General features: G+C 55.5%; 1 protein-coding gene across 8 annotated transcripts in view; it reads left to right on the plus strand.

Annotated features, from left to right (window-relative positions):
* Nucleotides 1-25,227, plus strand: part of LOC101794328 (cyclic AMP-dependent transcription factor ATF-7) — a 62,123-nt gene that overhangs the window by 25,922 nt on the left and 10,974 nt on the right. For 5 of the 8 annotated variants that reach the window (XM_038172548.2, XM_027445494.3, XM_038172549.2 and 2 more), the window contains 5 exons: nucleotides 16,221-16,317; nucleotides 18,670-18,788; nucleotides 21,354-21,488; nucleotides 22,125-22,282; nucleotides 24,519-24,618. In XM_038172548.2, coding sequence (XP_038028476.2) covers nucleotides 16,221-16,317; nucleotides 18,670-18,788; nucleotides 21,354-21,488; nucleotides 22,125-22,282; nucleotides 24,519-24,618 — 609 coding nt within the window. Of the gene's footprint in view, nucleotides 1-7,906; nucleotides 8,126-9,359; nucleotides 9,411-16,220; nucleotides 16,318-18,669; nucleotides 18,789-21,353; nucleotides 21,489-22,124; nucleotides 22,283-24,518; nucleotides 24,619-25,227 lie in introns of those variants that run through there. The other 3 variants (XM_038172547.2, XM_038172552.2, XM_038172550.2) reach the window with 3 other exon arrangements.

Here is a 25,227-nt window from a genome sequence, read left to right on the forward strand (position 1 = left end):
TCGGCAGAGCGAGGTGATATCTCCCACCTCTTGCTGAAGGTATTTTTGGAGGTGGGGAGGGGGAAGCTAATTTTGAATAATAATAAGCTTGAGAAGGCATCTGAAACCAGTAAACGTTTATTTTTTACACTCCTATAACTTAAAAACGGCCAAACCAATTTAAACCAAATTGGATAATAAAAAATATTGCTCCTAGGCTGAGCCCCTGTATGCCAAGTTCCAGCCTAGAATGAATTTTTATGACCAAATTATAAACCCCCTAGAAATGAAGGTTTAAAATGGAAATGTTGACAGACCTTTAACTACAAAAGCACTATAATAGAACTTCTTTTTTTATAAAATGGCTGTTTTAAAATATAATTAAGACTTAAATATTATTTAATAGCAGCATTTCCTGTAAGTTAAAATCTTTATCATTCCTCCGGCTGGGGTTCGCTGCCAGTTCTGCCAGTGCCACTTCTGCTTTGCAGTTGAAGCACGTGCGCGGCGCTGAACCGACACAGACACTTGTCTGTCAGATGGAAACGGCTCCGGACAGCTTTCCAAATCCCCCGTTTCTAAATAAGAGCCTGGATGCCAAAGGACTCGCCGGACCTTTGCGCAAACCCCGCGGCCGCGCGGAAAGCGCCACGTAAGCCCGTGCCAAAGAGCCAGCTCTCAATAACGTGACACACCAGCGGTCTGTTCTTCGCAGGACAACATCTTTGCATCCCCTCTGGTTGATTTGGTGTTGAGCACGAGCTGTCTTTTAGTGCTGTGGCCGCTTTGGTGCCCCCAGCCCGTGCCCAAATCCTCTCCGGGCAGCGGCCGCGCTGCGGAGAGCACGGGTAACGAATCTGGAAGCCCTCCACGTCCACGAGCGCTGCAGCACGGAGAGGCAGCCTTGCAGGGACGAGGAGGGAAGGCTTTTCTTTTGCAAGGGCTTTCTGCAGGCTTCTTCTCCCCTCCTGCAGCGCGGGCACTGCCGCGGCTCCGTGCCGCCGTCCTCCCCGATGCCCTTTTGGTGCCGGTGCTGGCTCGGTGCCACGGGGCAGCTGTCACCCCACCCAGCCCGGGCTTAGTTTTCATCCCTGCCCCCCCCCACTCCCGCCTTCTCTTGGACTGGCTAATTCCTCTATTTTGCTGCCTTTCTTCCCCTCTGCACCCTCCCCGTGGTTTAAAAATAACCCCGGGCTGGTTGCTGCAGTGCCAGGGGTGCAGGGAGCGTTGCAACACCCGCTTCCCGTCATGGCACATGGCAGGCTTCAAAGTGACACCAGGCAGGGAAGAGTGACGGTTATTGCAGGGTGTCCTCTGCGTTCTCCCCCTGGATTTCTTCTCCTCTGCATCCTTTTTGCCTGCCAGTAAGCTCCTGGCTTCAACCCTGCTGCCAACCCCCTTCTGGTGCAGCCCTTGCGATGTAGTGGTGGTGCTGAGAGCCCGTGAGATCTCCACCCGAATTTTTTGGGGCGATGTGTTTCTTGCAGGGCTTTTCTTCTTTGTTTAGGGAAGAGGACAACTGGCAGAAGGCACCTGGGGATTGGGAACCCAGGGGAGGCTCCAAGATGCTGCAGGTGTGCTCGTGCTGCTCGCCCTCCTCGCCAGAGCCCCAGGGTTTGCTCTGCGGCTGCAGCCACGTGTGAAGGGCTGGGTGGGCAAGAGCAGCTTTTCCCTCCTGCACAGGGCTTGGGACACCGGTGCCCAAGGCCACTGGGGGAGGCGGCTGCTAGAAAGGGCATGCACTGCAGCAGAATTTATCTGGAAGCTGCTGTTGGATGTTTTCATCTACCGCAGCGTCCTCCTGCGTGTGCAGCACTGGGGGGGGACTGGCAAGAGGTCCCTGGAAGGTGCCCTGGGTGTGCTTGATGAGGCTTTAGAGCATATTTCTCTAAAAGCCTCTCAAATCCAATTAAATATAAGTTTGTTTTTTTTTAAATGAATTGTTTTAACATACATAGAGGAGATGAGTAACTGAAACTTGCTTCAGTTCCTTTCTACTTCTGATTTTCTAAAGAAAAAAAAAAATAATCTCTGCTGACCCTGGCTTCTCAGGCTGGAGACGCAATGAGATTTGGCAACAGCTTTCACATTTCTTAGAGTTATCTCTTCTGGTGAACGCCTATTCTAAAAAAAAATAAAAAAAAATGCTTGTAATAGGATTTCTTGGCCATATTGGCTGCTGTAGCAATTAAAATGAAGAAATAGCACCTCTGGATTTGAAGAAATAGCTGCGTGCTCTTCCCCTCTGCCGCCTCGGAGATGCTGTGCTGAGGCTGCAGGCTGCCTAATAACGCCTTAAAATATGCAGCAGCCGGCTTTCGTGCGGGTCCTGTCAAAGAAAAAAAGGCTGGTGGAGGAGGACGAGCCGTGCTGCAGAGCCATCCGCCGCCGCGCCGGGCACGCTCGCCGCTCGCTTCATTAGCATCCTTGTTCATTTTGGCATCAGCCGGGGTCTATGAGGCGGCACGCAACCAGTAAACCCACGGCGTGTTGCAGCGGAATAGCCAGTAATGGAGCTAATTGCCCTTTTGGAGCACCTCTCGTCCCCGAGGATCCTTCAAACCCCTCGCAAATCACAGCCGAAGCGCACCCACCGCTGAGCTGCGGCGCTGGGGTGGGTCCTTTCCAAAGGGAGCCCCTCCTGCCCACCACGAAGGGGGCGAGGGCTCACGGGCAGCACCAAAACCTTCTTTGGGGCTGCCCAAAACTTGACTTCACCTTTGGGGTTTGCGAGGGAAGGTGCTGAGCAGCACCCAGCCTAATTCCCAGGGCAGGCTGGGCTGCCGAGCCCTTTGCTTTTCCCCCTGCTTGGAAAGCGGCCCCTGCGCAGCACCCAAGGGTGCAGGTTCAGCAGGGTGCCCACTAATGGCGAGCATTGGGGTATTTCAGAGTATTTTTGGTATTTCAGAGCCGGCTTTAGGGTTCTCACCCTTTCACAAAGGTCCCCTGTGCAGAGCTGCGTGTGGGCTCTCGCAGCCCCTCGAGCTGGATCTGGAGTTTCTCAGGTGCTGCCAGGTTTCGAACAATTTCTTTTATTTCTTTTATTTTTTTCCCCGAGCCCCGTCCTTGCTGTTTGCTCCCAGATTACGAGGCGGTTTCCCCTTTCTTGGGAACATGATCGGGGCTGCAAAAATACCCACAAAGGAGCGTGGCTGCGGGCTTGCAGGGAATGCTTTCTGCTCGTTTTGATTTAAGGGGCTTTCACAGCCGCGGAGTTTCTGCTCCGAACAAAATAATCTCAGCCCAGTCCTCACCTAGAGCTCTCGCCCTATATCAAAAATGCAAACGGCGTGTGCTGCTAGCACGAGGCCATAAATCGAGCCGGGCTCTTTTATTAACTTGAAATTAGACTGATCTGAAAACTTGCTGGTGCTCTGGAGCTCAGGAGGGGCAGAAAGCTGCCCGGGGCCACGTTGGCCAGCGAGTTTAACCTCGTGCCATCTTATTTCCAGACCTGCTTTTCATCCCTGCTCCCTTGGAAAGCAAATGAGAAGCAGGGCTCTGGGCTCGGAGGTTTGGGACAGGTGAGGTCCCAGGATTGAATTCTTCCTGCCTCTTCCGTGGTCAAACACTTCCTTATTTTAGAAACAGACTCTTGAAGACCAGACAGGTTGGTTTGGGGTTTGGGTGGTGGTGTTCAGAGGCTCGCTTCCTACCTGCCTGCTTATTTCTGAAGCTTAGGAGCGGGTTGTGGTGTTGTGCGGACACCTAACGCTCCCCTGGTTAATGCAGGCAGAAGTGGCACGCAGCTCGGACGAAGACCTTGCTTTCATGCCTTTAATCTCCAAAAAGCTGCACGAATTTGCAGGATTTTCTGCAAACCTCTTGCATAAAATCCAGTGAAGCTGTCATTTAAGGACAAAAAACAATGGGGGGGACTCAGTGAGGGCCCTCTTTCAATCTCAGTCCCTAAACAGCAGCCAGGAGCTGGGGGACACGATTTTTTTTCAGGACCCTGCATCCGAGCCCAGCAAGACCCTACAGAAGTGGTAGCCGGAGCCGGCTCTTGGCAAGAGGGTTGAAGAGGAAGGATTTCAGCCTCCGAGGATGCTCGCCGGGATGGAGCCGGGCATTGTGCGGCGGCCGCTCCGCCCCTCTGCGGCTGACTGCGGCTTTCCGCCGTGGCTGCGGCTCGCCGCGATGCCGAGCAGGGGACGCCGCGTCCTCGTGCGCTCTGTGAGCCCCCCCCGAGCCTCGCTGGAGAGCCAGGGTGGGGTAGGAAAGCTCTAAGCAATGGTTAAAATCGGGTTCTTTCCAGAGGTGCTTCGCGTGAGGTCAGAGAACAGCAGCAGGGCTGATGGTAGGAGGGATTTCTAGGTAGGTTTTTGTATTATTTTATTTTTAGTTTTATTTTTGGCCCCTCAGTGGCTGCTGCTTTGCTCGAGAACCTTTATCTTAGAGGCTCAGCTCTTCACCAAGGTGTAAAAACTCACAATAAACACAAATACATTTATTTCTAGCCACCCTTAATGCTGGAGGAAGCATTTGTAAGGGACTGCTGGGTTCGGGCAGCCGCCGCGGTGCTCTGCCACTGGGGGCTGCGGTGCTGCAGCCGCACAAAGGACTGGCGCACGCATGTCAGCGCATTACAGGCAGGAAGAAAAAGCACCTTTTGGGGTTTTTTTAGAGTGCCTAAACACGTGGCCAATCCGCAGAAGTCCCCTTTGTGCACAGAAGGTGGCAAACGGGGATTTTTCCTTCGAGAGATTCGCCCCTTCCTCCAGTTGTCGGTGCTGGCTGGAGGGATTGAGGGTGAATAAGCTTGGGGAAGGCAGGTCCTGGGAGTTTTGGCAGAAATAAAAAGGGCCGTGGAGCAGGAGAGGCTGGGCTGATGTTTGGTAACATCCCCGCCGTTCTCACAAGGTCCCCTGCAAATCTCCGGCGATGGTAAATCTCGGGAGGAGCGTGGCGTCGTGTTTATTTAACACCTGCTTAATGATGCAAGCTGAGAAACTGCACCGCCACTTCCCGAGCACTTGTACCAGCTGTTGAGCTCAAATAATTTTTTTATATGCCGGATTAAAACAATAAAAACATTAAAGTCCTAAAATTCCCCCTGAGAGTAAACATCTAGACAATAAAGAATTGTGTGTGTAGGGGATGGGGTGGGAGAGTTCTGCAGCAGTGCAAAACAAGCTATAAATTCATCTCAGCAGTAAAGGCTGCTAAATGGAACCATTTCATAAAATGAAGTTCTTGCAAAACGTCGGAGCAGGCTGTCTTTGGGGCAGTTAAAACGTTTTTGGCTTCTTAACTTCTTCAAGTTATTTATAAATGGGAAATGTGGCAGTCCCTCCTTTTAGGCTGAGAAGCGGGGTTTGGGAACGGGCGAGGGGCTCAGGGTCACAAGGATGATTGCCAGGGACCGAAAGCGTCACCTGTCCCTTTTGTCTGCTTGAACCCTCCGCGTGTGGACTTCAGGCAGGGAGACGAGCAGCTCAGTCTCAAAAAAAAAAAAAGCTCATTTACAAGAAGAAATACTCAAAGGACCGGATTTGAAGCAATCCAAGCCAGGGATAAAAGCAAGGAGCAGCCTGTCCCACCAGTGTCTCGCTCGTGGGTATTTTTCTGGCTCTTTTCTTTGCTTTTTTGGTGCAAGGTTCCTGCTTTTTCCCTGCTGGAACCGTGCGATGTGTCGCTGGGTCCTCGCAGTGCTGAGGGTGCAGGTGTGAGCCCTTCATTGCACAGCATCCCTGTCTGCATCTCAACTCTTGTGCAATCTCCTAATTCACCTGCTCACTTCGGATTAACCCGAGCCTTTGTTTCTGTGGTTAGGGGAGAGATTTCCTGCACACGCTTCAGGTATTAAAAGCAGTTTGGGATCGCTGTGCTAGCTGCCCTCCCTTTTATGCGACATTTGCCGTAAACCTCAAACATCGGCGAGCTTTAGAGGAAAATTTCAAAGCCTTTCGCCCTGCCTGCGTGTGAAATTTTATGAACGGCAGCCCCTAAGGTGGGCGGGAGAATGGCTGGGACCCCGAGGATGCGAGCGAAGCGGTTTTGGTGACCTCAGCTGCGCGTTTCTGTGCCGCTGAATCATTGCCCAGGTGGCACCCGGCAGGGCTGAGCTCTGCTGCCGGGGCTGGGAGGAGGCCGTAGATCAAACAGCGCGGGGGAAACGCGGCTTGCATTATGCTCGCCTCCATCCCTCCTGATTTTTCGTGCACTTAAGAGTTTTCTCCACTTAATTTTTATTAAGGGCTGCAGGTGGAAAGTAATGTTAAAAGGGTTTGCCATTAGCCAGGAGCAGCCAAGGAGGCAATTAGGAGCGAGAGAGAACCCTGGGCCAGCACGAATTGCAGCTGGGAAGCCTGCTGCAGGCACAGAGGGGATTTTGCTGGGGGATTTGCTCAGGTCACCGAGTCCACCGGCAATCACAGAGAGCTGGGAGCGTGCTAATGCGCTCCTCAAACGTAATCCTGGTGTGTAGGCAGCAGAAACCTCCCTGTCGTGAGCTCCGGTGGTGGCAGGAGATGGAGAAGAACGTGAGCAGAGCGAGATTTGGCTCCCCGTGAGCCTGCCCCGACTTGCTGGGGAAGGGTTGGCACCTTCTGCGGGCAGGCACGGTTGCGTAATGATTGCAGCTGATTTTGGGAAAGAAACCAGGTCCCTGGCGCAGGTGATCTCTGGGCGCGGGATGGAGTGGTGCAAAAAGCTGGAGCTCGACCCCTCTGCACTAGGCTGCTCCGAGAAACCATAAATCTCGGGAGAGAAGAGGGTCACTGAGAACCTCATCAGGGTGGGAGCAGCAGCGCCGCGTTAATACGCCCATAAATCTACCTGTTACGAGAAAACAGGTGGCTCTTCCGAGAGGCAAAAAGAGGCAAACGCATGGAATTTTTTTTTTTCTGCCGTTGGCCTTCCTCCTTTTTTAATTACTGCCGCACCTCGGCACTTATCGTGGCCCTTAGAAAATGAGGGATTTGGAGTTTTGGCCGTTTCTGGGAACGAGGGATGCGCTGAGAAAGGATGCGCTCTCGTGCGCCGTGGTGCTGAGATCGGTGCCAGGGAGCTTTTTGTGCCATGGGATGGATTGGCCATGGGGGAAATCACACCCGAGGGTGGGATCTGGGAGCGGGGGTAGCGTGGGGTGCTCCGAAGGGACATGGGGCATCTGCAGCCAGGAGGGATTCACTGCAGGGCTTCGGGGAACCCCTCGGTCCCATCCCACGTCTCACACTGGGGCGCTTGGGGATGTCAGGGCTGGCTGATGGGGTCTGCTGAGCTTCCACAGAGCTCCTGCACCTCTCGGGAGGCACAAAGGGGCCAGGTCCTGCAAATTTCTGCGCCTCGTTTCTAAAATACCCCAATTTTTTCTCAGGGTGGCTGGGGATCCACAGAATTAAATTTGGCTCATGTTTTTTGTCCCTCTCAGCTTGAGGCTTGGTTAAGCCGTGCTCACGCTCCTCTGGTTGTGAGGATCCGCTCCTCCTCATAGCTTCTTCCTCCTAGCTAGGAAATGCTAATATTAACGAGGAAATAGGCCAATGTGCTAATATTAAAGGGGAAAAAAGGCAACGAGCCTCTGTATCCATTTAGCGTGGTGCCCTTTCCAAACTGGTGCTGGTAGAGGTTCCCCGTGAGCAGTTCTAGCTCAGCTCCACAAAAAAAAACCACACCACCACCCTGTTTTTGTGCCCAAAAAGCCAAAGGAGAGGCTCGCACAGCATGAATGGGTGGGCGCCCACCCAGCGCTGCGAATGAATTGAAGGAAACCAACCTTCCAGCGCCTTAAAACCCTGAATGGGGAGCACGGCATCCTTCTTCTAATTGTGGTGGTGCTCAAAGGTCAAGGCTGAGTCACGGCGACTCCTCCAAGCAGCGGCGCACGGGCACAATGAGCGCTTTTTTTCCACTGGAGCTAACTCTTTGTTTTTAGGACCGGCTTTCTTGCAGCACCGGGACAATAGCGCGGCGGAGGGGATCCGCGCTAGCGAGGGGACAACGGCCAAACCTCTCCGATCAGCCTCAGCCCAGCGGGCTCCCTCCCAACAATTCCGAATTTGCTTCCCAAATTAACGTCAGGGGATTGGATTGGAGTTGTGGCACCGGCTGTCCGGAGCGGTAAATGGGGTTTTTCACCCATGGGAGCCCGCTGCTCGAGGCCAGCTCCCCCGGCACGGCTTGCCCTTGTGCTCCTCCAAGGGTAAGTCCACGGAGGGCGACGGTGCCGGGGCTCACAGCTCCCTGCAGCGGTGCCCAGGCTGCTCCTCGCTCCCACCCTCATGCCTCGGGTGTCTCAGCGAGCCGCTCGTCCCGCTTTCAGCTCAATCCCGCTGCCTCATTTCCCTCCGAGCACATTTTTGGGCTCCCTCTCACCAAATTTTGAGCTCCCCTCCCGGCAACGACAGCGCGAGCGGCGCAGGGTCCCCACCAGCTGCAGCGACGTGCGGGCTGCGCGGGGCTCCCCGTTGTCACCCGGGGCTCAGGGGCTCAGTTTGCATCGAGGCCGAGCTCTCAGCTGAAATCTCCGGCTTGGCAGTGAGCGGGGAAGCCGGAGCAACTCGTAGCGCGGAGCTGCATGTGCTGCGGCACCTGCTGCCAAAACCTCTCCGAGCCCCTGCCTCACTGACAGCCTTGGCCCCCGTCCAGAGCCTGTTTAAGAGCCCCGTGCAGCCTCCCAGAGCACAAATCCTCAGCCCTGTAGACAAATTAATCGACTCCAGTTCGGATTTAATTATTTTTGCGCATACATTCTTGTTTCTCGGGGTCTGCAGAGAAGGAGTTTCCTGTTATTCTTTTCTTTTCACTCTATAAATTATCTCTTGCCTGCGTGCGTCGTGCGGGGCTTGCTGCTGATGCTGTTTGTTTGCTGAGAACGAGGCTTTGCTCCCAAATTATTCATTCAGGAGCTGGGGAGCGTTCGAGGCAGGAAGGGTGACTCACTTGGTAAACAGCAGAGGCTTGCAGGGGAAGGCAGGAGCCCAGATTGGGTTTCTGTGGTAGATCTGAAGGCTTGGGAGGGGACTGGGAGGGGGATTTTTTTTTTCCCTTTTTCACCCTTTCTTCCCCTTTCTTCTCTACCACCAGCACCGGGGGTTCATGATTTTTCCTCCGGATCACGGCAGGGCAGAGCCCCAGGAATTAAAGGGCACCACGTTCCCCCCTCGATGCCCCCCCAGCTCCCCAAACCGCTCAGCCCCGCGGTCGGGCAGGGCAGGAATTCTGCGTGGCCGAATGCCCACACTTTGCCCCTTTTCCTTGGTCTGTGGCCCCCGGCTCTTGCGATAGCAAAAAACACCAAGCTCCTAATGAATCCCCACCTGAAATACAGCCGGGGGAGCGCCGCCGTAATTGCCTTTGTTAATATTTTTTTTTTTTCCTGCAGTGCTTCTCGCACGGCTCCTGGTGCTTGTGTGCGCGCTCGGCTTCCTCTCCTAACGCCCTGGTGAAGGATGGTGCCTTTTTTCCCTTTTTATTTGCTCTGTCTGGTAGGTAGGGGGGAGAATTGATGGCTCGCCCAAGGTCACACTGCAAACCTGTGGTGCTGCTGGGATTCGAGCCGGGGACGTAAGAATGATTCACGTCCACGCTGGAGCTATCTGGGGGATCCCATGGGGCAGGCGCACATCCGTAGGCACAGGCTGCTGAGCCGCTGACGCTCTGCAACTCCACCCCCTCGCTCACCTCCCTTAATTACCGCTGGGCCTCTCCTCTTAAGTTATGTGGCAGCGGTAATTAATACGTGGGTTTTAATAACCTTCACTGGCGGCGAAACGAGGCTAAAAACGCTCCACCGTGTGGAAGGAAACAACCAGTGCATCGCCGCGGGCTTTGTGCCGGTGGCTCCGGCCCCGGCCAGCAGAAGGGTGGCGGTGTCAGCAGCAACCCGGCTGCTCCTCTGCCTTTTTCCACATAAAACCCTTTTGAAAAAGGGGAAGAGGTCGGTTCTAGGTCCTTCAGAACCCTATAAAGAAATCCCTTGGGTTTTCTTTGGCTTGGGTTCGAGAGCGAAAGCTCCCGGTGTCCGAGCAGGGTCGTTTATCCCAGTTATCCCACTGGAATCCCAGTTATCCCAGTGGAATCCCAGTTATCCCAGTGGATTCGATGCCATCCCAGCAGGTAGCTCCCGGCCTTTCAGTGGGGCTGAGGTCGGTTTTGTCTGCACCCAGCCGTGATGCTGAGCTCCAGCGTGCGGGTGGTGAAGGAGATGCTGCGTCTGCCACGGGAGCCTTGATTAAAATTTATATAAAAAAAAAAAAGAAAGTCGAATGCGGAGTTTATTAAAGAATTTGCCCCGTACGTCCTTGGCCGAATGCTTCCCTCCTCGCCGCGACGTGGTGTGCTGTAGGCCAGATGGTTGCTGCCTTCCCCCCTGCTGAAACACCTGCATTTCGGCGGAGGGGCATGTGTATGAGAAGCCCTCTGGGATGAGCGAAGCTATAGAAATGTAAATTAAATTATTTACCTACTCCCAGTTAAATGCTCTGCCCTTCTGGCCAAGGAGGAACGGGGATGGGACGGATGGGACGGGCTCCAGGACCTGCTTAACTCTTTGTTTAAATCGCAGGGAACTTTGGGGAGCCACCTGAGCTGCTAATTGCCGGGGAGTTGGTAGGAGCAGCGTGCCGAACCCATCAAATCCCCCCCCTCCAGCCTGCTCCCTGCTGCACGACAAAACCAGCAGCTCGTCTCGGGGATGCGTCGTGTGTTGTCGCCGTGACCTTGCCGTGCTGGGGGCTCTCTGCTCGCTGCAGGTGGGAGAAATGCACGAGGAGAAGCCGGGCACCGCCGGGTGCTCCCAGCTTCTCCTCCCCACGCAAGGATTTGCGGGGCGGACGAGCCGACGCGGAGGAGGTGCTGCCACGCAGCTCCCATCTGTGATAACTGGCTGAAAAACAAAACTAGCCCCCCAAAAAATAGCTCTGAAATCACACGGTTCCCTCCAGGAGGAAAAAAGAAGGCAGCTTTGTTGTGGTTTGCACAATGCTAATCCCAACAACGCGTCTGTTAAAGGCTGTGCTGGTGGTTTGGACGGGGTTCCCAACACCAAGCACCCTGTGAGCAGGCTGGAGTTTCTGATTATTATTCTTTTTTTCTTTCTTTCTTTTTTTTTTTTTAAACAAGGAAAGGAACGTGAATTAATCATGGGGCAGGATGTAAGCAGATTTTTAAAGCAAAAGGCACGGCCACATGGGTCCCTGGAGTTGCCGGAGCCAAAAATAACATTGCAAGGTTTAATCTTGATGCAGTTTTAGTGGGGGGCAGGGGGAACAGCAGGGGGGATCTTGCCCCAAATGCGTCCAGGGCTGCTCCTTTCTGAGGTGATCGAGCTGGCTGTGCCCTTTTTGATTTTCGCAGGAAAACAGAAATAACCTTTTCCTGCTGCCCCTGCCTTTTGGGAAGGGCACCAAAAGGGGTGCATCCCGCTGCGATGCCAGAGCCAGCTGTGCTGGGGGAGAGACAAGGGGCTGAGCTGACATCCCCTGGCCCATGGGGCCGTGGAGATGAGCCCTTGCCCCCCTTTTAGTCTTCCCTTCCTCTCCTGCACGGACCAGGGTGCCGTGACCTTGCCTGGGGGGCTCTAAGCACGGAGTCTGGGCCGTGGCCAAGCACCAGGGCACCGCAAAGGATCCGCTCCCCTCCTTCCAAAAGGCTTTGTGCTGGGCAGGGCTCCCTCTGGCTACGGGGCCGTGCCGGGTGCGACCTCGGGTTTTGTTCTGCCCGGCTTGTAAACCTTCGCTCTTCTTTTCATTCGGCCTCGGCTGGCGGAGGTGCTGTCTCTTCCCTCCTCTAGCGGAAAGATGCCGCCACTGAAGCCAGCTCTCCAGGCAGCCAAAGGTGCCGACAGAGCACCCTCAGCCCCCTTGGGGACCGTGGCACCAGCTTTTCCCATGGGAGCAGGCAGGCTCCGAGCCCTTTTTGGGGGAAAACCCACCCCTGGGGGTACAAACAAAGGGAAAACGGGGCTGAAATCTCGGCGTGCCGTCCCTCCGAAGCGTAAAAAGAGGCAGCGTGGCCGCGCTCTTGCTGCATTCTTTCGAACCAACAAGTCTTCGCCGCGTTAGCGCCGCCGTCTCGTGCCACCTCCTCTCCTCTGGAAACGGGCCCAGCTGGGGATTCACGGGGCAGATAATTGGAATGGTCCCCCCCGGCCTCTAAAACCCATGAATCACTCCGGGAGCCGGGCACTTTACGCGCATTAGCGAATTAATCCTTCCAGCTTCTGCGCGAGGAAAGGGGGGGGGGAATTAACGTGGGCATTGCTCAGCTGGGAAATGGGGGGATGGAGCCCGGATCTCACGTGGGAACCGGGGGGGTCGCATCACTCGGAGCCGGCACCGCTCACCTTTGGGCACCCATGACCCTGCATTAGTTACCTCCACGGCTGTGCCGGGCGCACCGGGGGGGGGGCGAAAATCCATCCAGCCTGCCCCCCGAGGTGGTGCTTGGAGGGTGGCGGAGACCCCGAGACACCCCCCCAAGCCCCCTTGTCGTGGGATGCTCACACCGAGGTGGGCCCTGGGGTGGCTCCTTTGGAAGTCGGGGCCTTTTTGCTCAGCTCAGCCCGTGCCGTTTCCCTCCAGCGCCGCGCCTGCCGGGCACGTGCTGTCTCCTTTTGTCTCCCATCCTATCCAGGTGTCTCAGCCACGCTGCTGTGCCCGGGGTCGGAGCAGCCTTTGGGCTTCCCCGTCTTACCAGCAGATGTTAACTCAGCCCCGTGAGGAGCCTGATGCGGCCAGGTTTGGCTCCCCACCCCTCCTAAATCCCAAGGTTTGCGCTCTCTGCAAGGCAAAGCCTCCTTTTCCCAAGCTTTGTGCCGCCGCAGCCCGCACCCCGTCTGTGTTAAAACTGAATTTCGGCCAGGTGGCTGGCTCAGCACCGCAGCCACTGGTTGTGTTCTCCGAAAATGAGTGTCAAGGTTAAAAAACAGGCATACAGTTTGCGCACCGTGGCTACCACCAGCGAGCACCTGGCCACTGGGCTCGGTGCGGTGGGTTCAGCACTCCCAAACCCTCCCTTTGCATGGGATTTATCCTGCATGGGACACATCCAGCTCTGATTTTGCCTCTGAAGGCAGAGCTCCTCAGCTCTCGGGGGGCTTTCTATGCCGGGCTGGAGCCCGTGCTGTGCCTCCAGGCTGTGTCAGGGGACACACCGTGCTCCGTTCACCCGCGGTTTGAGTGCGGTCGAAGGCTTTACGCATGCAGAAGCGAGGAGAAACCCTAAGCTACCCCTTGTTTTTCATGTCCTGCGTCTTAAATCGATGGAAAATGTTTCTGCCTGAAGATCCAGGCTTCAGCCTGCTGCGTTTATTCTCTGGCTCTTGTTCTGGCAGAGATGGCACGGCGGTCCAGCTGGAAGTATTGTGCCCTATTAAATAAAGATTTTTAAATGAGCACGCTTATTCATAGAGCTGTCACAGCCTGTTGAGTAAAGAATGCAGACTGTCCAGCCTTAATCTGCCTCAAATCTGTTTTCTCCAAAAAGCTGAGACTGCCTCTTGGGTAAATAAACCCAGCCCCGTGTTTACCCAAACCCCAAATGCCATCGGCGTGCTCCAACCCTCGCACCGAAGGCAGCGGCCGGAGCTCCCGGAGCCATCACAGGGGGAGAAAAGAGCCGAAATGGGGGCTGTTGGTGGCATTTAGACCTGATTTTAGGCTGCTGCCGCTCGCAGGGTCGCTGCTTTTGGGGCCGATGCACGCCGCGGGGGCGGCCGCGGCATCCTCAGCTCCGCGCGGCTGTCCCTCGCCCCAAAGAGTTTACAGCCTACATCTTCTTTTTAATTCAGACACCCGCAAACTAGCAGGCTGAAATAACACTGCTATATGTCAGCTGCTGATGGAAGGAGATTAAATATTAAAGCCGGTGCTGTGGCTTTAACTCATTCGCCCTTTTTTTTTTTTTTTTTCCCTATCCCCCCTCCTTCTTTCCCCCCGCTCTCCCCCCCTGCTTTCTTCTCTGTGTAAAATGACATGATTTAGAACTGAAGTGCCAGACTCAGCCTCTAGGTTTCGGCGTTTGGAAATGCATGTAGAAAGATATATTGTGTCTGTGAGCATTTCTGTGCAGAGAAAGAGAGAGCTCCGCAGCTAGTAAGACCACATAAAGATGTTAAATAGAGCTGTAACGCGCGCCGAAAGCAGCAAAAGTGCCCTAGAAAAAAAAAAAAAATCCTGCACGGAGCAAAATGAAAGATTAAAATAAATTCAGCAGTACCAACGCTGCCAAGTCCGGGCTGAAACGTGCCCCGTGCTGGAGCCAGGGCTGCTGGGGAGGATGTGGGGGGGGAAATGTGGCCCTATTCACCCCTTTCTCACCCTAAAAATCTCCTTTATTTACCTAGCACAAGCCCAAATGGGAGAACTGGGCATTTTCTTCATTTTCCTTTTTTTTTTTCCCCTCCTGTGTCTGCGTAGCGGCCGCCTGCCTGCTCAATATTCATCGGGAACCGGCTGCTCCTCCGTCCTCACGAAAAAAAAAATGAAAATCCTGATTTATTCTCCTCCGCTTACCGTAACCCACCCTTTTTCCTCCGATAACGGCTCGTCAGCGCGTCGAGCGGGGGCTGGCAGCCGGTATTTTGGGCCAAAAGTGTGACAAAGCACCGGTGCCAACCCTGCCCCCCCCCTCCTTTCCGCCAGCGTTTTATGGCGCAGCGCAAAACGAGGCTGCAAAATTTGGGCTCCCTCGGCGAAACGGCGGCGGCTTCAAAATCCCACCCCGGGGCTGCGCCTCGCTCGCTCCTCTCCTTTGTTCGCAGAGATTTGTGACGCCCGTTTGGAAACCAGTCACATTGGGGCTGGAGCTGGGGGGCTGAGGTTTTGCTGAAGCTGCTGGGAGCGTGGAGAAAAAAAATAAAAATAAAAACACGGCAGAAATGTGTGGCGGTCTTTAGCAAAAGTGTTGGGAAGTGGGATTTAAGGTTTAGCTGCAGAGCACACCAGGAAAGCCGCTGCGTGCGCACCCGGGGTTAAGCAGGCGAAAACCTCTTTGTGGAGCTGCCTGCAAGGGTGTAAAAGCTCTGACCCCTTTTAATTCGAGCCCCGGTTACGAGTCACCATCAAAAACCTTATGGACCTGTCTGTTGTAACATATTTTAAGGCTGCTGTGCAGAACGAGCCTGGTGCTGTACCCAAGGGGGAGGCGGATGGGATGCGCACAGAGGCGCCCGATGTCTGCCGGCACCGGGGTGGCAGCTCCTGGGTTAGAAAAGTGGCTTTGCCCGAGCGAAAAATCGAGCCCTGAGCGAAAAATCGAGCCCTAAATAAGCATCGGGAGGAGAGGGCGAAGCGGGGTGTCGCGCTCGAGCTAACCCACCCAAACAGGTGGCTTTGGGGTGGTGCGAGGAAAAAAAAAAAAGGACGGGGGAAAGGGCGGAAATTCTCCGCCGCGGCACCGGCTCTTTCTAGAAACGAGAGGAAAAAAAAAAAAAAATCCGGCCAGCCCGCTGCTGCACGGCTGCTGGCTGCGTAAAAATCCTGCAGCACGGCCCGTGCGGTGCCCTGCGCCTCGCGCTTTGTCGCAGTCTGTTCGGAGAGGCGCAATCCATCCTCGGCTCCCGATTATCATTTGCTTTAACTCTGTCCTCGCCTCTCTCCCCTGCGCCCTCCGCCTCGCGCGGCGCTGATGGCAGCGAGCCCTTTTGTCTGCCTCTCGGCCCTGCGGGGTTCCCAAAAGCATGGCCCAAAAATGTTTTTTTTTTTGTTTTTTTTCAGCCGCAGGTGGAATTTCAGGAGGCGTTTTTATGGCACGCCAAGGGCGGCCCCCCCCACCCCATCCCCGGCACGGCACCGCCACCGAGAGCCGCGTCCATCCCACATCGTAAAGCCCCGGGGCTGAACGGCCACCCTGGTGCCAGCTCTGCTGAAAAAAAAAAAATAATAAAGCTGATTGACCCCTAATTCCCCTAATTTGTCCCTCCATCAGCCAGCAATCGAGCGGCACGTTTCGCCGAGTGGCGCGGTGACCGTTTGCGTCGCCGAGCTCGGCTGCAGCCACCGGCGCAGCCCTGCCGCTTAAAAAACAACAACAAAAAAAAGGATTATTCCAAATATTTGTCCCCCGTCCGCCAGAAGGCCGCCTAATGGCTTTTTGGTTTCGAGCTCTGTGTTCACACCCCGCTTCTCCAACAATCTGTCCCGCTCTGGTTTTGCTTAACGCTCGGCAGCGATTGTGTTACAGCCGCTCTCCGGGCGGCTCTCTCCCCCCTTAACCCCCCCCCAAAGCCTGCTGCAGGATGTACCGTAAAACCCAAAATGCATTTATTCACCATTTTCTAAATTGTTTCATTTCAGAGGTTTACAAACGAGGACCACCTGGCGGTTCATAAACACAAGCATGAGATGACATTGAAATTCGGCCCTGCTCGAACCGACTCAGTCATCATAGCAGGTATGCGGCGCTCAACCCAGGCCAACTCGGAAAATGGTGCACATTAATATAGCATGACTGCAAGATTAATACCGGGGACCAGATGCACTGAAAAACGTCCCTACCTCCCATAAAAAGCTCTTGTGATCTGCATTTAATCAGGAGGAAAGGAAAGCCAGAGGCTTCCAAGTTTCTTTTTTTTTTCTTTTTTTTTTTTTTTTCTTTATTTTATGGTGGTATCAGGTTTTGTGGGGGGTTTTTTTGTTTGCCTTTTTTTTTTTTTTTCCTTTTTTTTTTTTTTTTTTTAAAAAGCTCTCACCCTTTTTATTAAGCCTGGAAGATTTATGGACAAAAAAGGTCTTTCACGTTCCTGCCTGGGCTTTGAGGACGATGAACCAAATCTGACAAACCCAGCTTCCTCCCCTCAGCCCAGGTGTCAATTTCCTCGAGCTTTTGGGCCAGCAGTTAATAAATTAAAACGCCGCCGAGTGCTCCGGCTACTGCTGAGAGCGCGTTTGGAGAGCCCGACCGAGGCGCTCTGGCAGCGCGCGGTCAATGCAGCCTTTATAAGACTGGGGGGGGGGGAAAAAAAAAAAAAGTGTATTGTCTGGCAGCAGATCACTGCCACTTACAGACCCTCTCCTGCCTTGTCGGGCTCCTCTTTTGGGCTAAATGGAGCGGGGTTTGTGTTCCCCTTGGTAAAAGGAGAAGCCGTTCCGAATGGGATCAGGCGAACGGGATTTGATGATGAAAATTTTGGGCTTGAAGGGTCCTTGGGTTCCTAAAGATGAGTTTTCCTTCAGTTCGCCCCCCGTGTCAGTAGGATGCAGGGGGGGGTGGGTTCCCTTCTGCTTGTAAACCCAGGTGGGGGCTGGCTGGGAGGTGCAGTGGGGGGATCACAGCCCCGTCTCCCCCTGAAGCCCCCCGTTAAAAGCCCTCAGCTTTGCTTCTCCTGGGTGCGAACCCTTCAGGATAAAACCCAGCGTGGGGATGAAACTGGGGGGATTTAGCACAAGGAACAGCGGCGAGGGCTGATGGAGCCCCCCCCCCAAAGCAGAGCTTTTCTTGGCTGCTGCTCAATGGGTCGCTGCAGGGTAAATCACAAAGAAAAAAATAATAAAAATAATAAAAAATAAATAAAAAAAATAAAAAACCACAAGCCAACAACCTATTTAGCTGTGGTCAGCACGAGCCCATTTAACGCGAGCATCCCTCCTGTTGTAAAGCCACCATTTTGTCCCTTTTGTCCCTGGGTTTTCTCCTTCTCCCCCTCCCTCCTGCTTTGTGCTGAGCCCGGGGCAGCAGCCCCCGCGTTAACGAGCGGGATTTCGGCAGGATTTCAGCCTCCCTTGAGCTGAAGGCAGCCGTGAGGGATCTGTCCCCCTCCGCCCGTTACAGCAGAGGCAGATTTAGGTGAAGATGTTCACTTTTGGGGTTCTGAGCTGCTGCAATTCCTGGTGGTAGGAGTGGGACACGGGTAGGACGAGGGAGGTGACGCTCCTTCGCTCGGTGGCACCGTGGAGACTCCTCGGAAGGACATTGCCAAACGGGGAACGGTCCGAAAAGAGCCACGAGAGCCCTAAAAACCCTGCAAAAGCAGCCTCCCGTTGACGAAGTTTCGTAGCTTAATGAAGAGAGGTCTGGGGGGAAGCGGAGTGTGCTCAGAGGGGGTCTGGGCTTTATTACCTGGGGATCCCCTTTTGTGTTTCCAAACGTGCCAAAAGTTTTCGGCCAGCCGGCTCCTGCCGTGGTGGGGCTCCCGACCTCACGTCTCCGGGAGCCTCCTGCCTGCTTTACGGCCTGGGCGATGGCCAGAGGGATCACGACTCGACGTGTTAATAGGGTGGAAAACGGGCCCCGTGGGGATTGCTTCGGGCAGTGGTGCTGAGCAGCGCTCCCGCGTCCGTCCCGGGATGCGCCTTGGTGCTCCGCGCTCGCGCCAGCCACGGGGCCGCTCCGTTTGGCCGCTTCCCCTCCAAACCCTCCGTGTTTTAAAGGTCTGCCCGTTCAGGGAGACCAAACCCCGCTATTTTCCCTTCTTTCTGGTACCATTTCAGCCGAGAACGGGCAAAACCCCGGGGTGGGAGGGATGGGGCAGCACCCGGGCAGGGATCTCACCGAAATCACTGCACGCCACTCGCCGCAGTGATTTATTTCCCAGCACCATTTAGCAGCGAGACAAAATCAAGGAGAAATTCTTTTCCCAAGTTGTCGCTTGCTTCGCAGACACGACACACACCTTGGCAGGAAAGCAGCCAGGCTTCTGCAAAGCAGAGGCCACGCATTTTGGGGCGTCCCCGGAGAGGGTGAAGGGGGGTTGGGGAATTTTCTGGCCTCTCTCTGACCGCTGCTCCGTGTTTGCCTCCCGAACAGATCAGACCCCGACCCCGACTCGGTTCCTGAAGAACTGCGAGGAGGTGGGACTCTTCAACGAGCTGGCCAGCTCCTTCGAGCACGAGTTCAAGAAAGCTGCGGAGGATGACGAGAAAAAGGCAAGAGGCGAAGGCCGCCAGCGCTGCCCTAAAAGCGAGCCGTGCGATATTTCGGGGCCGGGGGGGATGGAGCTGGTCTGATGGAAGGCATATGGCACGGCACGGTCTCGGGTTTAATGCGCTGGCTCACGCGGGACTTTATTTTTTTAACTCGGGTGACTTTGGCTGGCAGGCCTGCAGCCCGAGTTCGAGCGGGTTTTAATGGTTTTATTATTCCTTCGGCTTTTCGCTTCCAAAAAATGAAAAAAAAGGGCAGTGCCCCAAACGCCTTGCATCGCGGGAAGGAGACGCAGGAAAATGGGGACCATGAAATGCTCCGGGGCTGAGCAAAATGCCCTCGGGGATCGGGATCCTGGGGGCTGCTGCCTTTAAGGTGCAGCCGCGGCCCCCCCAAAACGGCTCCTCCTGTGCTCCCTGCAAGGGCACGGAGCTCTCGCGGCGCCTGAGCTGCAAACAGCGAGAGGGGCTCCAGCAGGAGAGAGGCTTTTCCTAACAAAGAGCTCCCTCATATGCGAGCAGGATCGATTCAGGCTGCCCCTGCCAACCCCGGGTCTGAAGGACAACGGGATCTCGTCAGATAGCAGCTAATTAAGGACATTTCCCCCCCCCCCATCCCCTCCCCTCCCCATCTCCAGGATCGGAGGAGCAGCAGATGCGGGCTGGGCTCTGGGGCTGGCACATACATTTACTAAATTGATGTATGGATGTACATACGCTCGCAGTCAGCGGCGCTGCTCGGAAATAAACTGCGGGAGCAGAGCCGCGTAAATCTTCGCCGAGATGGGGAACGGAGGAATTCAGAATTAAAACCGAAAACTGTCTTCCCCCCCCCCCAAGCTCTCCTAATAACAGGGCTCTTTAAAGCAGAAATTGATCTCTCTCATTGGTATGCTGCAGGGCCTTGCCGGGGCGTTTTATGCTCTGAATTCCCTGCCTTTTGTTCTCGGCAGCCCAGACCGGGCACGCTGGGAGAAGGTAGCTTTTCGCTTGTGGTTTCACGTCGAAATGGCTGAGCAGCCCACAGTCTAGCCAGTCGTTTTATAGGGAAGACCACCCATATCCTGTGCTCCGCTACCTAATAGCTGCAGCTAAGACCCTTTAGGCTCTTGGATGTTTTTTTTCTTTTTTCTTTTTTTTTTTTTTTTTTTGCTTTAGGATGACTGCAGTCAAAATATTTCCGCCAGCAGCCCGGCGAACGCGGCGGCTTGAAGCTCGGGGGTGGTTTCGGGCGCAAGGAAAAGCATTTTTATCCCTCCCCGAAAAATCTCTGCACACGCGAGAGCCCCGGGCCCAGATGGCTTGTCACTCCCTGAGCCTGGCCAGAGCTGCCTGCTGCATTTCTGGGATGCTTTGAACATTTGGCCGCGTCCAGCCCAGTCGCTGCTGGTGTGTTTTGTCCTCCGGTTTTCCAAGGGTGGTCTCGACACCAGCACGTTAATTAAAAACATAGGCACAGCAGGGGCTTCCCCTGGAGGCACTTTAAGCGGCTTGAAACTTCCCTGCATGTTTTAATCCCTTCTCCTTTGTGCTTCCCAGTGCAGCATCTCTGCTCGGGAGGGCAGGTAACCGGGTACTGCAGGGACCCCGAGCAGAGCTCCTGCGTAAATCACTGCAAGCAGAGAGCAGCCGCCCGGATTCTCCCCTTCGCTGCAATTTTCTCTCCTTCCCCGAGACTTAAAACGCAGGGGAGGTTTAGGTTAGACGCTAGGACGAGCTGTCAGCACTCGGGCAAGCGAAGCAAAAGCACCGGGAGGGATTGCAGCTCGGACAAACGGCCGGCAGCGCCGATGGAGGTGGAGTTTTCTCCTGCCCCAGCCAGGGGGGTGATTTGTGAGCCCATCCTGCAGCCGTCATCCCCCCTCCAGTGCTTCTTCCTCCGGCACGTTGTCTCCTCCCAGCTCTTCTCTTCCTTTAGGTCTGGGGAGGGAAGAGCTCGGTGTCACCTTGTTGTCACCCTGCCCTCGTCCCGTCCCCAAGCAAGCTGCCGGCCGGTTAAAAGGGGGCACGTGGCACTGCTGGAACCCAGGGGGGGTGGCAGGCTGCCAGCTCCAGGCATATGGTTGGGTTTTATTTTAATGGGGAGCTCATAGATATTTAATAACTTGCATGGCTCTTTGTTTGCTTTTGATAATCAGGTAATAAAATAATTCAGGCTGATTTATACAATGCTTTACAGCTCTTCGGTGAATGAAAGTGCCTTCTGTAACTCGCAGGCGTTTGGCTTTGTTACCTGTTCTCCTTAGCGGAGCCCTTTTAGGAAAAAAAAAGAAAAAAAAAAGAGCCCAGTGGAAAGAATCGTGTCTGTGTTACTGAGAAACCACAAAATGGTGCCATCTGGGGCAGAGACCGTCTTGCCTTGGCCTCCGTCTCTGTTTGGACAGGGCCAGCGCGGCGCGGCACCGCTCTCCGCTCCGGGCTCCCAAATGCTCCTTCAGCACAAATAAATAATAATAATAATAATTTGGCCGGGGCTCAGAGCCGGGGCTCTTCCTCTGGGACCGGCCGAATGTTTCACAAACAATGTGAGCTAATTGTCCTTTCGATCCGGGGCTGCTTTTCCCGCAGAGCGCTGGAGCCCTGGACATGTCCCTGCCCTCGACCCCAGACATCAAAATAAAGGAGGAGGAGCCGGTGGAGGTGGACTCGTCCCCCCCAGACAGTCCTGCCTCGAACCCGCCGTCGCCGCAGAGCAAGGAGAAGGTAAGTTTCCGACAGTGTGCCCTGTGGAGGTGTCATTCCCTCCACCCCCCGAGGAAAGCGAGCCGTTTCTCTGCTCCGTTTGGCTGTGATTTGGGCTCGTGAGGTTCTCGTCTCGTTTGAGAAACAAAGAGAAAAGCTCCCCCCTTCCCTCCCCCCCATGCTCCTCAAATGCACGTTTCCTGCACTTAAATCTCCGCCTGGATTTGGCTAATGAAGAAAAAACCTCAGCATCCTCCCCGAGCCTGGCTCCTGGTGCCCGGGGGGGCTTTGGCTGGTGCCTGGGAGCAGGAGATGAGCCCGGGGGGTGACACGGTCTCCATCCGAATAACTTCCCACTGTAGGGACGTTAGCTGGGACAGGGCGGTGATTCGGAGAGGATTCGGGATTATTTCGGAGAGGGGGATTATTTCCCAGTGGCTGCTGCAGGCAGTAGGAGTCTGAATTTCCCTGCCCCATTCCCTGCACTGACTTCAGCTCAGTGTGCCTTCGGGTACGTGGCTCCCCTCCGTGCCTCCGCTCCCAATTCCCCTAATTGCCACTAAATGTCCCTAAAGCCATCAGGGGGTGTCCAGAAGGGTGATGATCAGCCTGACAGCTAACAGCACGACTCCTTTTGTCCCTCGCTCCTCTCTTTAGGAGATCACCTCCAAGCCCGTCATCGTCTCTACGCCCACCCCAACCATCGTGCGCCCGGGCTCGCTGCCTCTGCACTTGGGCTACGACCCCCTGCACCCAACGCTGCCGTCCCCCACCTCCGTCATCACCCAGGCTCCCCCTTCCAACAGGCAGCTGGGGTAAGTACGGAGGAGAGAGACCTGCGCCGAGGTTTTCCTCCCACACCGTCAAGCTTCCTGGGCAGTAATTAGGTCCCTAAATAATTTCCTTGATTGCCAGCCCCGCTGAGGTGCCCCAAATCCCCCCGCTGCGGCTGCTCGGGCATTAGGGTCTCGTTGCATGAGCAGGATGGGGTGGAAGTGCAGAAAGCAGGAACTAATTGTCGTAGCGGAACGAAACGAGGCAGAAGGCACCGCGGGGAGAAATGAAACCCAGTCCCCAAACACGGTGACACGAAGTTGGTGTCTGTGATGGGAACACGGCCAGCCGGGGGACTCCCGGGTGGCTTCTCCAGCCTGGTGCGGGGCAGAGAGCTCGGTTAGGAAATCGTCTGCTCCGTTAATGGCTTTGGGATTTCCTCAGACAGCCGTGGCCGCTGAAGTGTGACCCCGGCTCCAACCTGCTGGCCTCCTTCATGGTCAGCTTCTGCCTCGGGAGCTGTTTGTTTCGGCAGATGTAATGAGCTGCTCCTCCTCGCCATCAGGATCGGGGGCTCCAGAGCCCTCGGTGAGGCAGCCCCGGCCCCGCACATGAAGGGAAGGAGCCCGAAGGATGCAGGAAGCCCTTGACAATGAGCCCTCAGGAGACACCTCTTTAGCCCCACTTCCATTCTGTGCTGTCAGGATGCTGCTTTCTTGCCGTGCTCCTGGCCTCTTTCTAATTGCCCTGGGTGGGGGCTGGCTCCTTGCATTAACCGGGCCATTTTTTTTTGGGGGCTGTCACTTCATATTTTCGTGTGTGTTTTTGCCCTGACCCCGTGGCACCATCAATCCAGGCTTCCTGACGGAGAGTTTTAAATCCTGTCCTGAGGCATTAAGGGGTTAAGTGATTGTCCTGGGGTTCCAAAAAGGCCTTAACCCCCCCCCCAAGGAACCCAGCACGGGCAGAGGCTCGCGGGGCCATTTGGCACCGAGCCCCCCCCTCGCTTGGAGACACGACAAGATCAGAACTGGGGGGAGCTGGACTTTTAATGGGATTTTGTGTGCCCTTTGCAGCTTGCAGGGCCAGATCCCCCCCGGAGCTGAAGCAGGCTCCACGGGGGGGGGGGGTCAGGCTGCAGCTTTAACGAGGGTCCCTGCATTAGGGCTGCGGCAGACGTGGTGGGGTCGCCGGCGTGACAGAGATGGAGGAGAGGCTGTGACCTCCCCGTAACTCGCCTTGTTAGGCCGGGCTTTTCAGAGCAGCCTGGAGGATTTGGGATGCCCAATAGAAATGAATGAGAGCCGAGCGTTCGCGGTCCCAGGGCAGCCTTAAAAATTCCAGCCTGAGTTATTGGCATGGCCAGCTCCCCGCTCCGAGCCGCGCTCCCTGCCTCTCCCCACCCCGCTACGACTCCGTGCCAGCTTCCTCCGAGGTCGCAGGCAGCCCAGCCTCCTCTGCCCCCTTCCCTGGGCTCAGAGGAGGCAGCAAGGCAGCAGCAAGGCTTTTTTTTTTAATTCCTCTCCCCCCCAGCCAAGCTGCCAGCAGCTCTGCTCTCCTCCTGGCTCGGCTCTGCCTCCACTCGGCTCCCCGCGGCGCCGGCGCGAAGCGAGGAGGAGCAGGAGGAGCAGCCCTTCCTGGCAGGGACCCTTTCCTTCCTCTTCCCCAGCAGCCAGAGCCGGAGCAGCTCTGGTTTTTTCCTCCCCTTTTCCTAGGGGTAGGATGGGTCTGGAGGGTCGCAGGCTGTGCGGTGGGGTTGGCAGCACTCCGGGGTGGAGGCAGGGAGCCGGGCGCCTCGTTGTCAGCACACGCACAACCATCACCTCTCGCTGCAGAGCGATCTCGAGGAGGTTTTCTCCTGAGCTGGAAGGGTCAGAAGCGTTAATGGGGAGCTCAGCCCTGTCGTGGGAGCCCAGCAGATGTGGCTCAGGGGCTGAGAAGCGAGCAGGAGGCAGGGGCTGCTGCCCAGCCCACCCCTCTGCGTGCTGGAGCGCTTCGGGCTCCCCAGGGAGCGGCTGCAGCAGCTTTGGAGAGCCCCAGCCCCAGGCAGCAGCATCTGGATGTGCTTTTCTCTGCGTTCAGGTGGGCAGCACACCTCTGGGCTTTGGCAGCCGTGGGGTTTTGGTTGGTCAGGGGCTGAGCAGGAACGGGAGAATCAGCCCAAATTCGCTGACCAGAATTTGTGCTTCTGCCCCTGAGCTCGTGGGGCTGCCGGGGTGATGCAATGATGAAATATAAGCTTGAAATAATCCACGAGAGCTCGAATTGTCTCCCCAGGTCGCCCACGGGTTCCCTTCCGCTTGTCGTGCAGCTTCCGAACGGGCAGACCATGCCTGTCCTCCCAGGCCCTCCTGTGCAGATGCCTTCTGTGATATCGGTAAGGGACGCTTCCAGCACAGCTCCGCGAGGCAGAGGAGGGGACGGAGTTTTTTCCCCCCTGCCAAATACGTGCGGACAGATCCATTTGGCAAAAAATGAAAACGTTTCTCCCCCTCTGTGCAAGATAAGACTTGAAGAGGAGGAGTAGGAGGGGGGCCAGCTCTGGCAAGGTGGTAATAACGTGTCGATCACACTAGAGGGCAATAAGTCTGGAAAAAAACAAAGCCGTGCCCAGACAGATGGCTCGTGCCATTGATCCAGGGCTGGGAGCTGTAGGATCCCTGATTAGCTGCCTCCATTTGGAACAGCGTGCCTCGATTGAAACCATTCGAGCTTGCAGGGAACATGTTGGTCTTTGCAGGCCAGGAAAGCCACCCCGGCCCCGCCACCGTGCTGAAGTGCTGTTGGAATATGAGCCTTGCGGGTTGTGCTTTTTTTGCACGCAGAGCATTTGCTGTGGTCCAAAATTCATGAGCAGATTTGCCCGGTGGGTGGCTGCTCGGGCTTCGGAGCGTTTCAGCTCCCTGCCAGGCAGCTGGCGTGAATCCTGCCCGTCCTGCTGGGCACGGCTTTTGGCTTCGGAGTGAGTCATGGCCCAAACCCTCAG

The sequence above is a fragment of the Anas platyrhynchos genome, chromosome 34 (assembly GCF_047663525.1).
Source record: "Anas platyrhynchos isolate ZD024472 breed Pekin duck chromosome 34, IASCAAS_PekinDuck_T2T, whole genome shotgun sequence".
Lineage (NCBI taxonomy): Eukaryota > Metazoa > Chordata > Aves > Anseriformes > Anatidae > Anas > Anas platyrhynchos.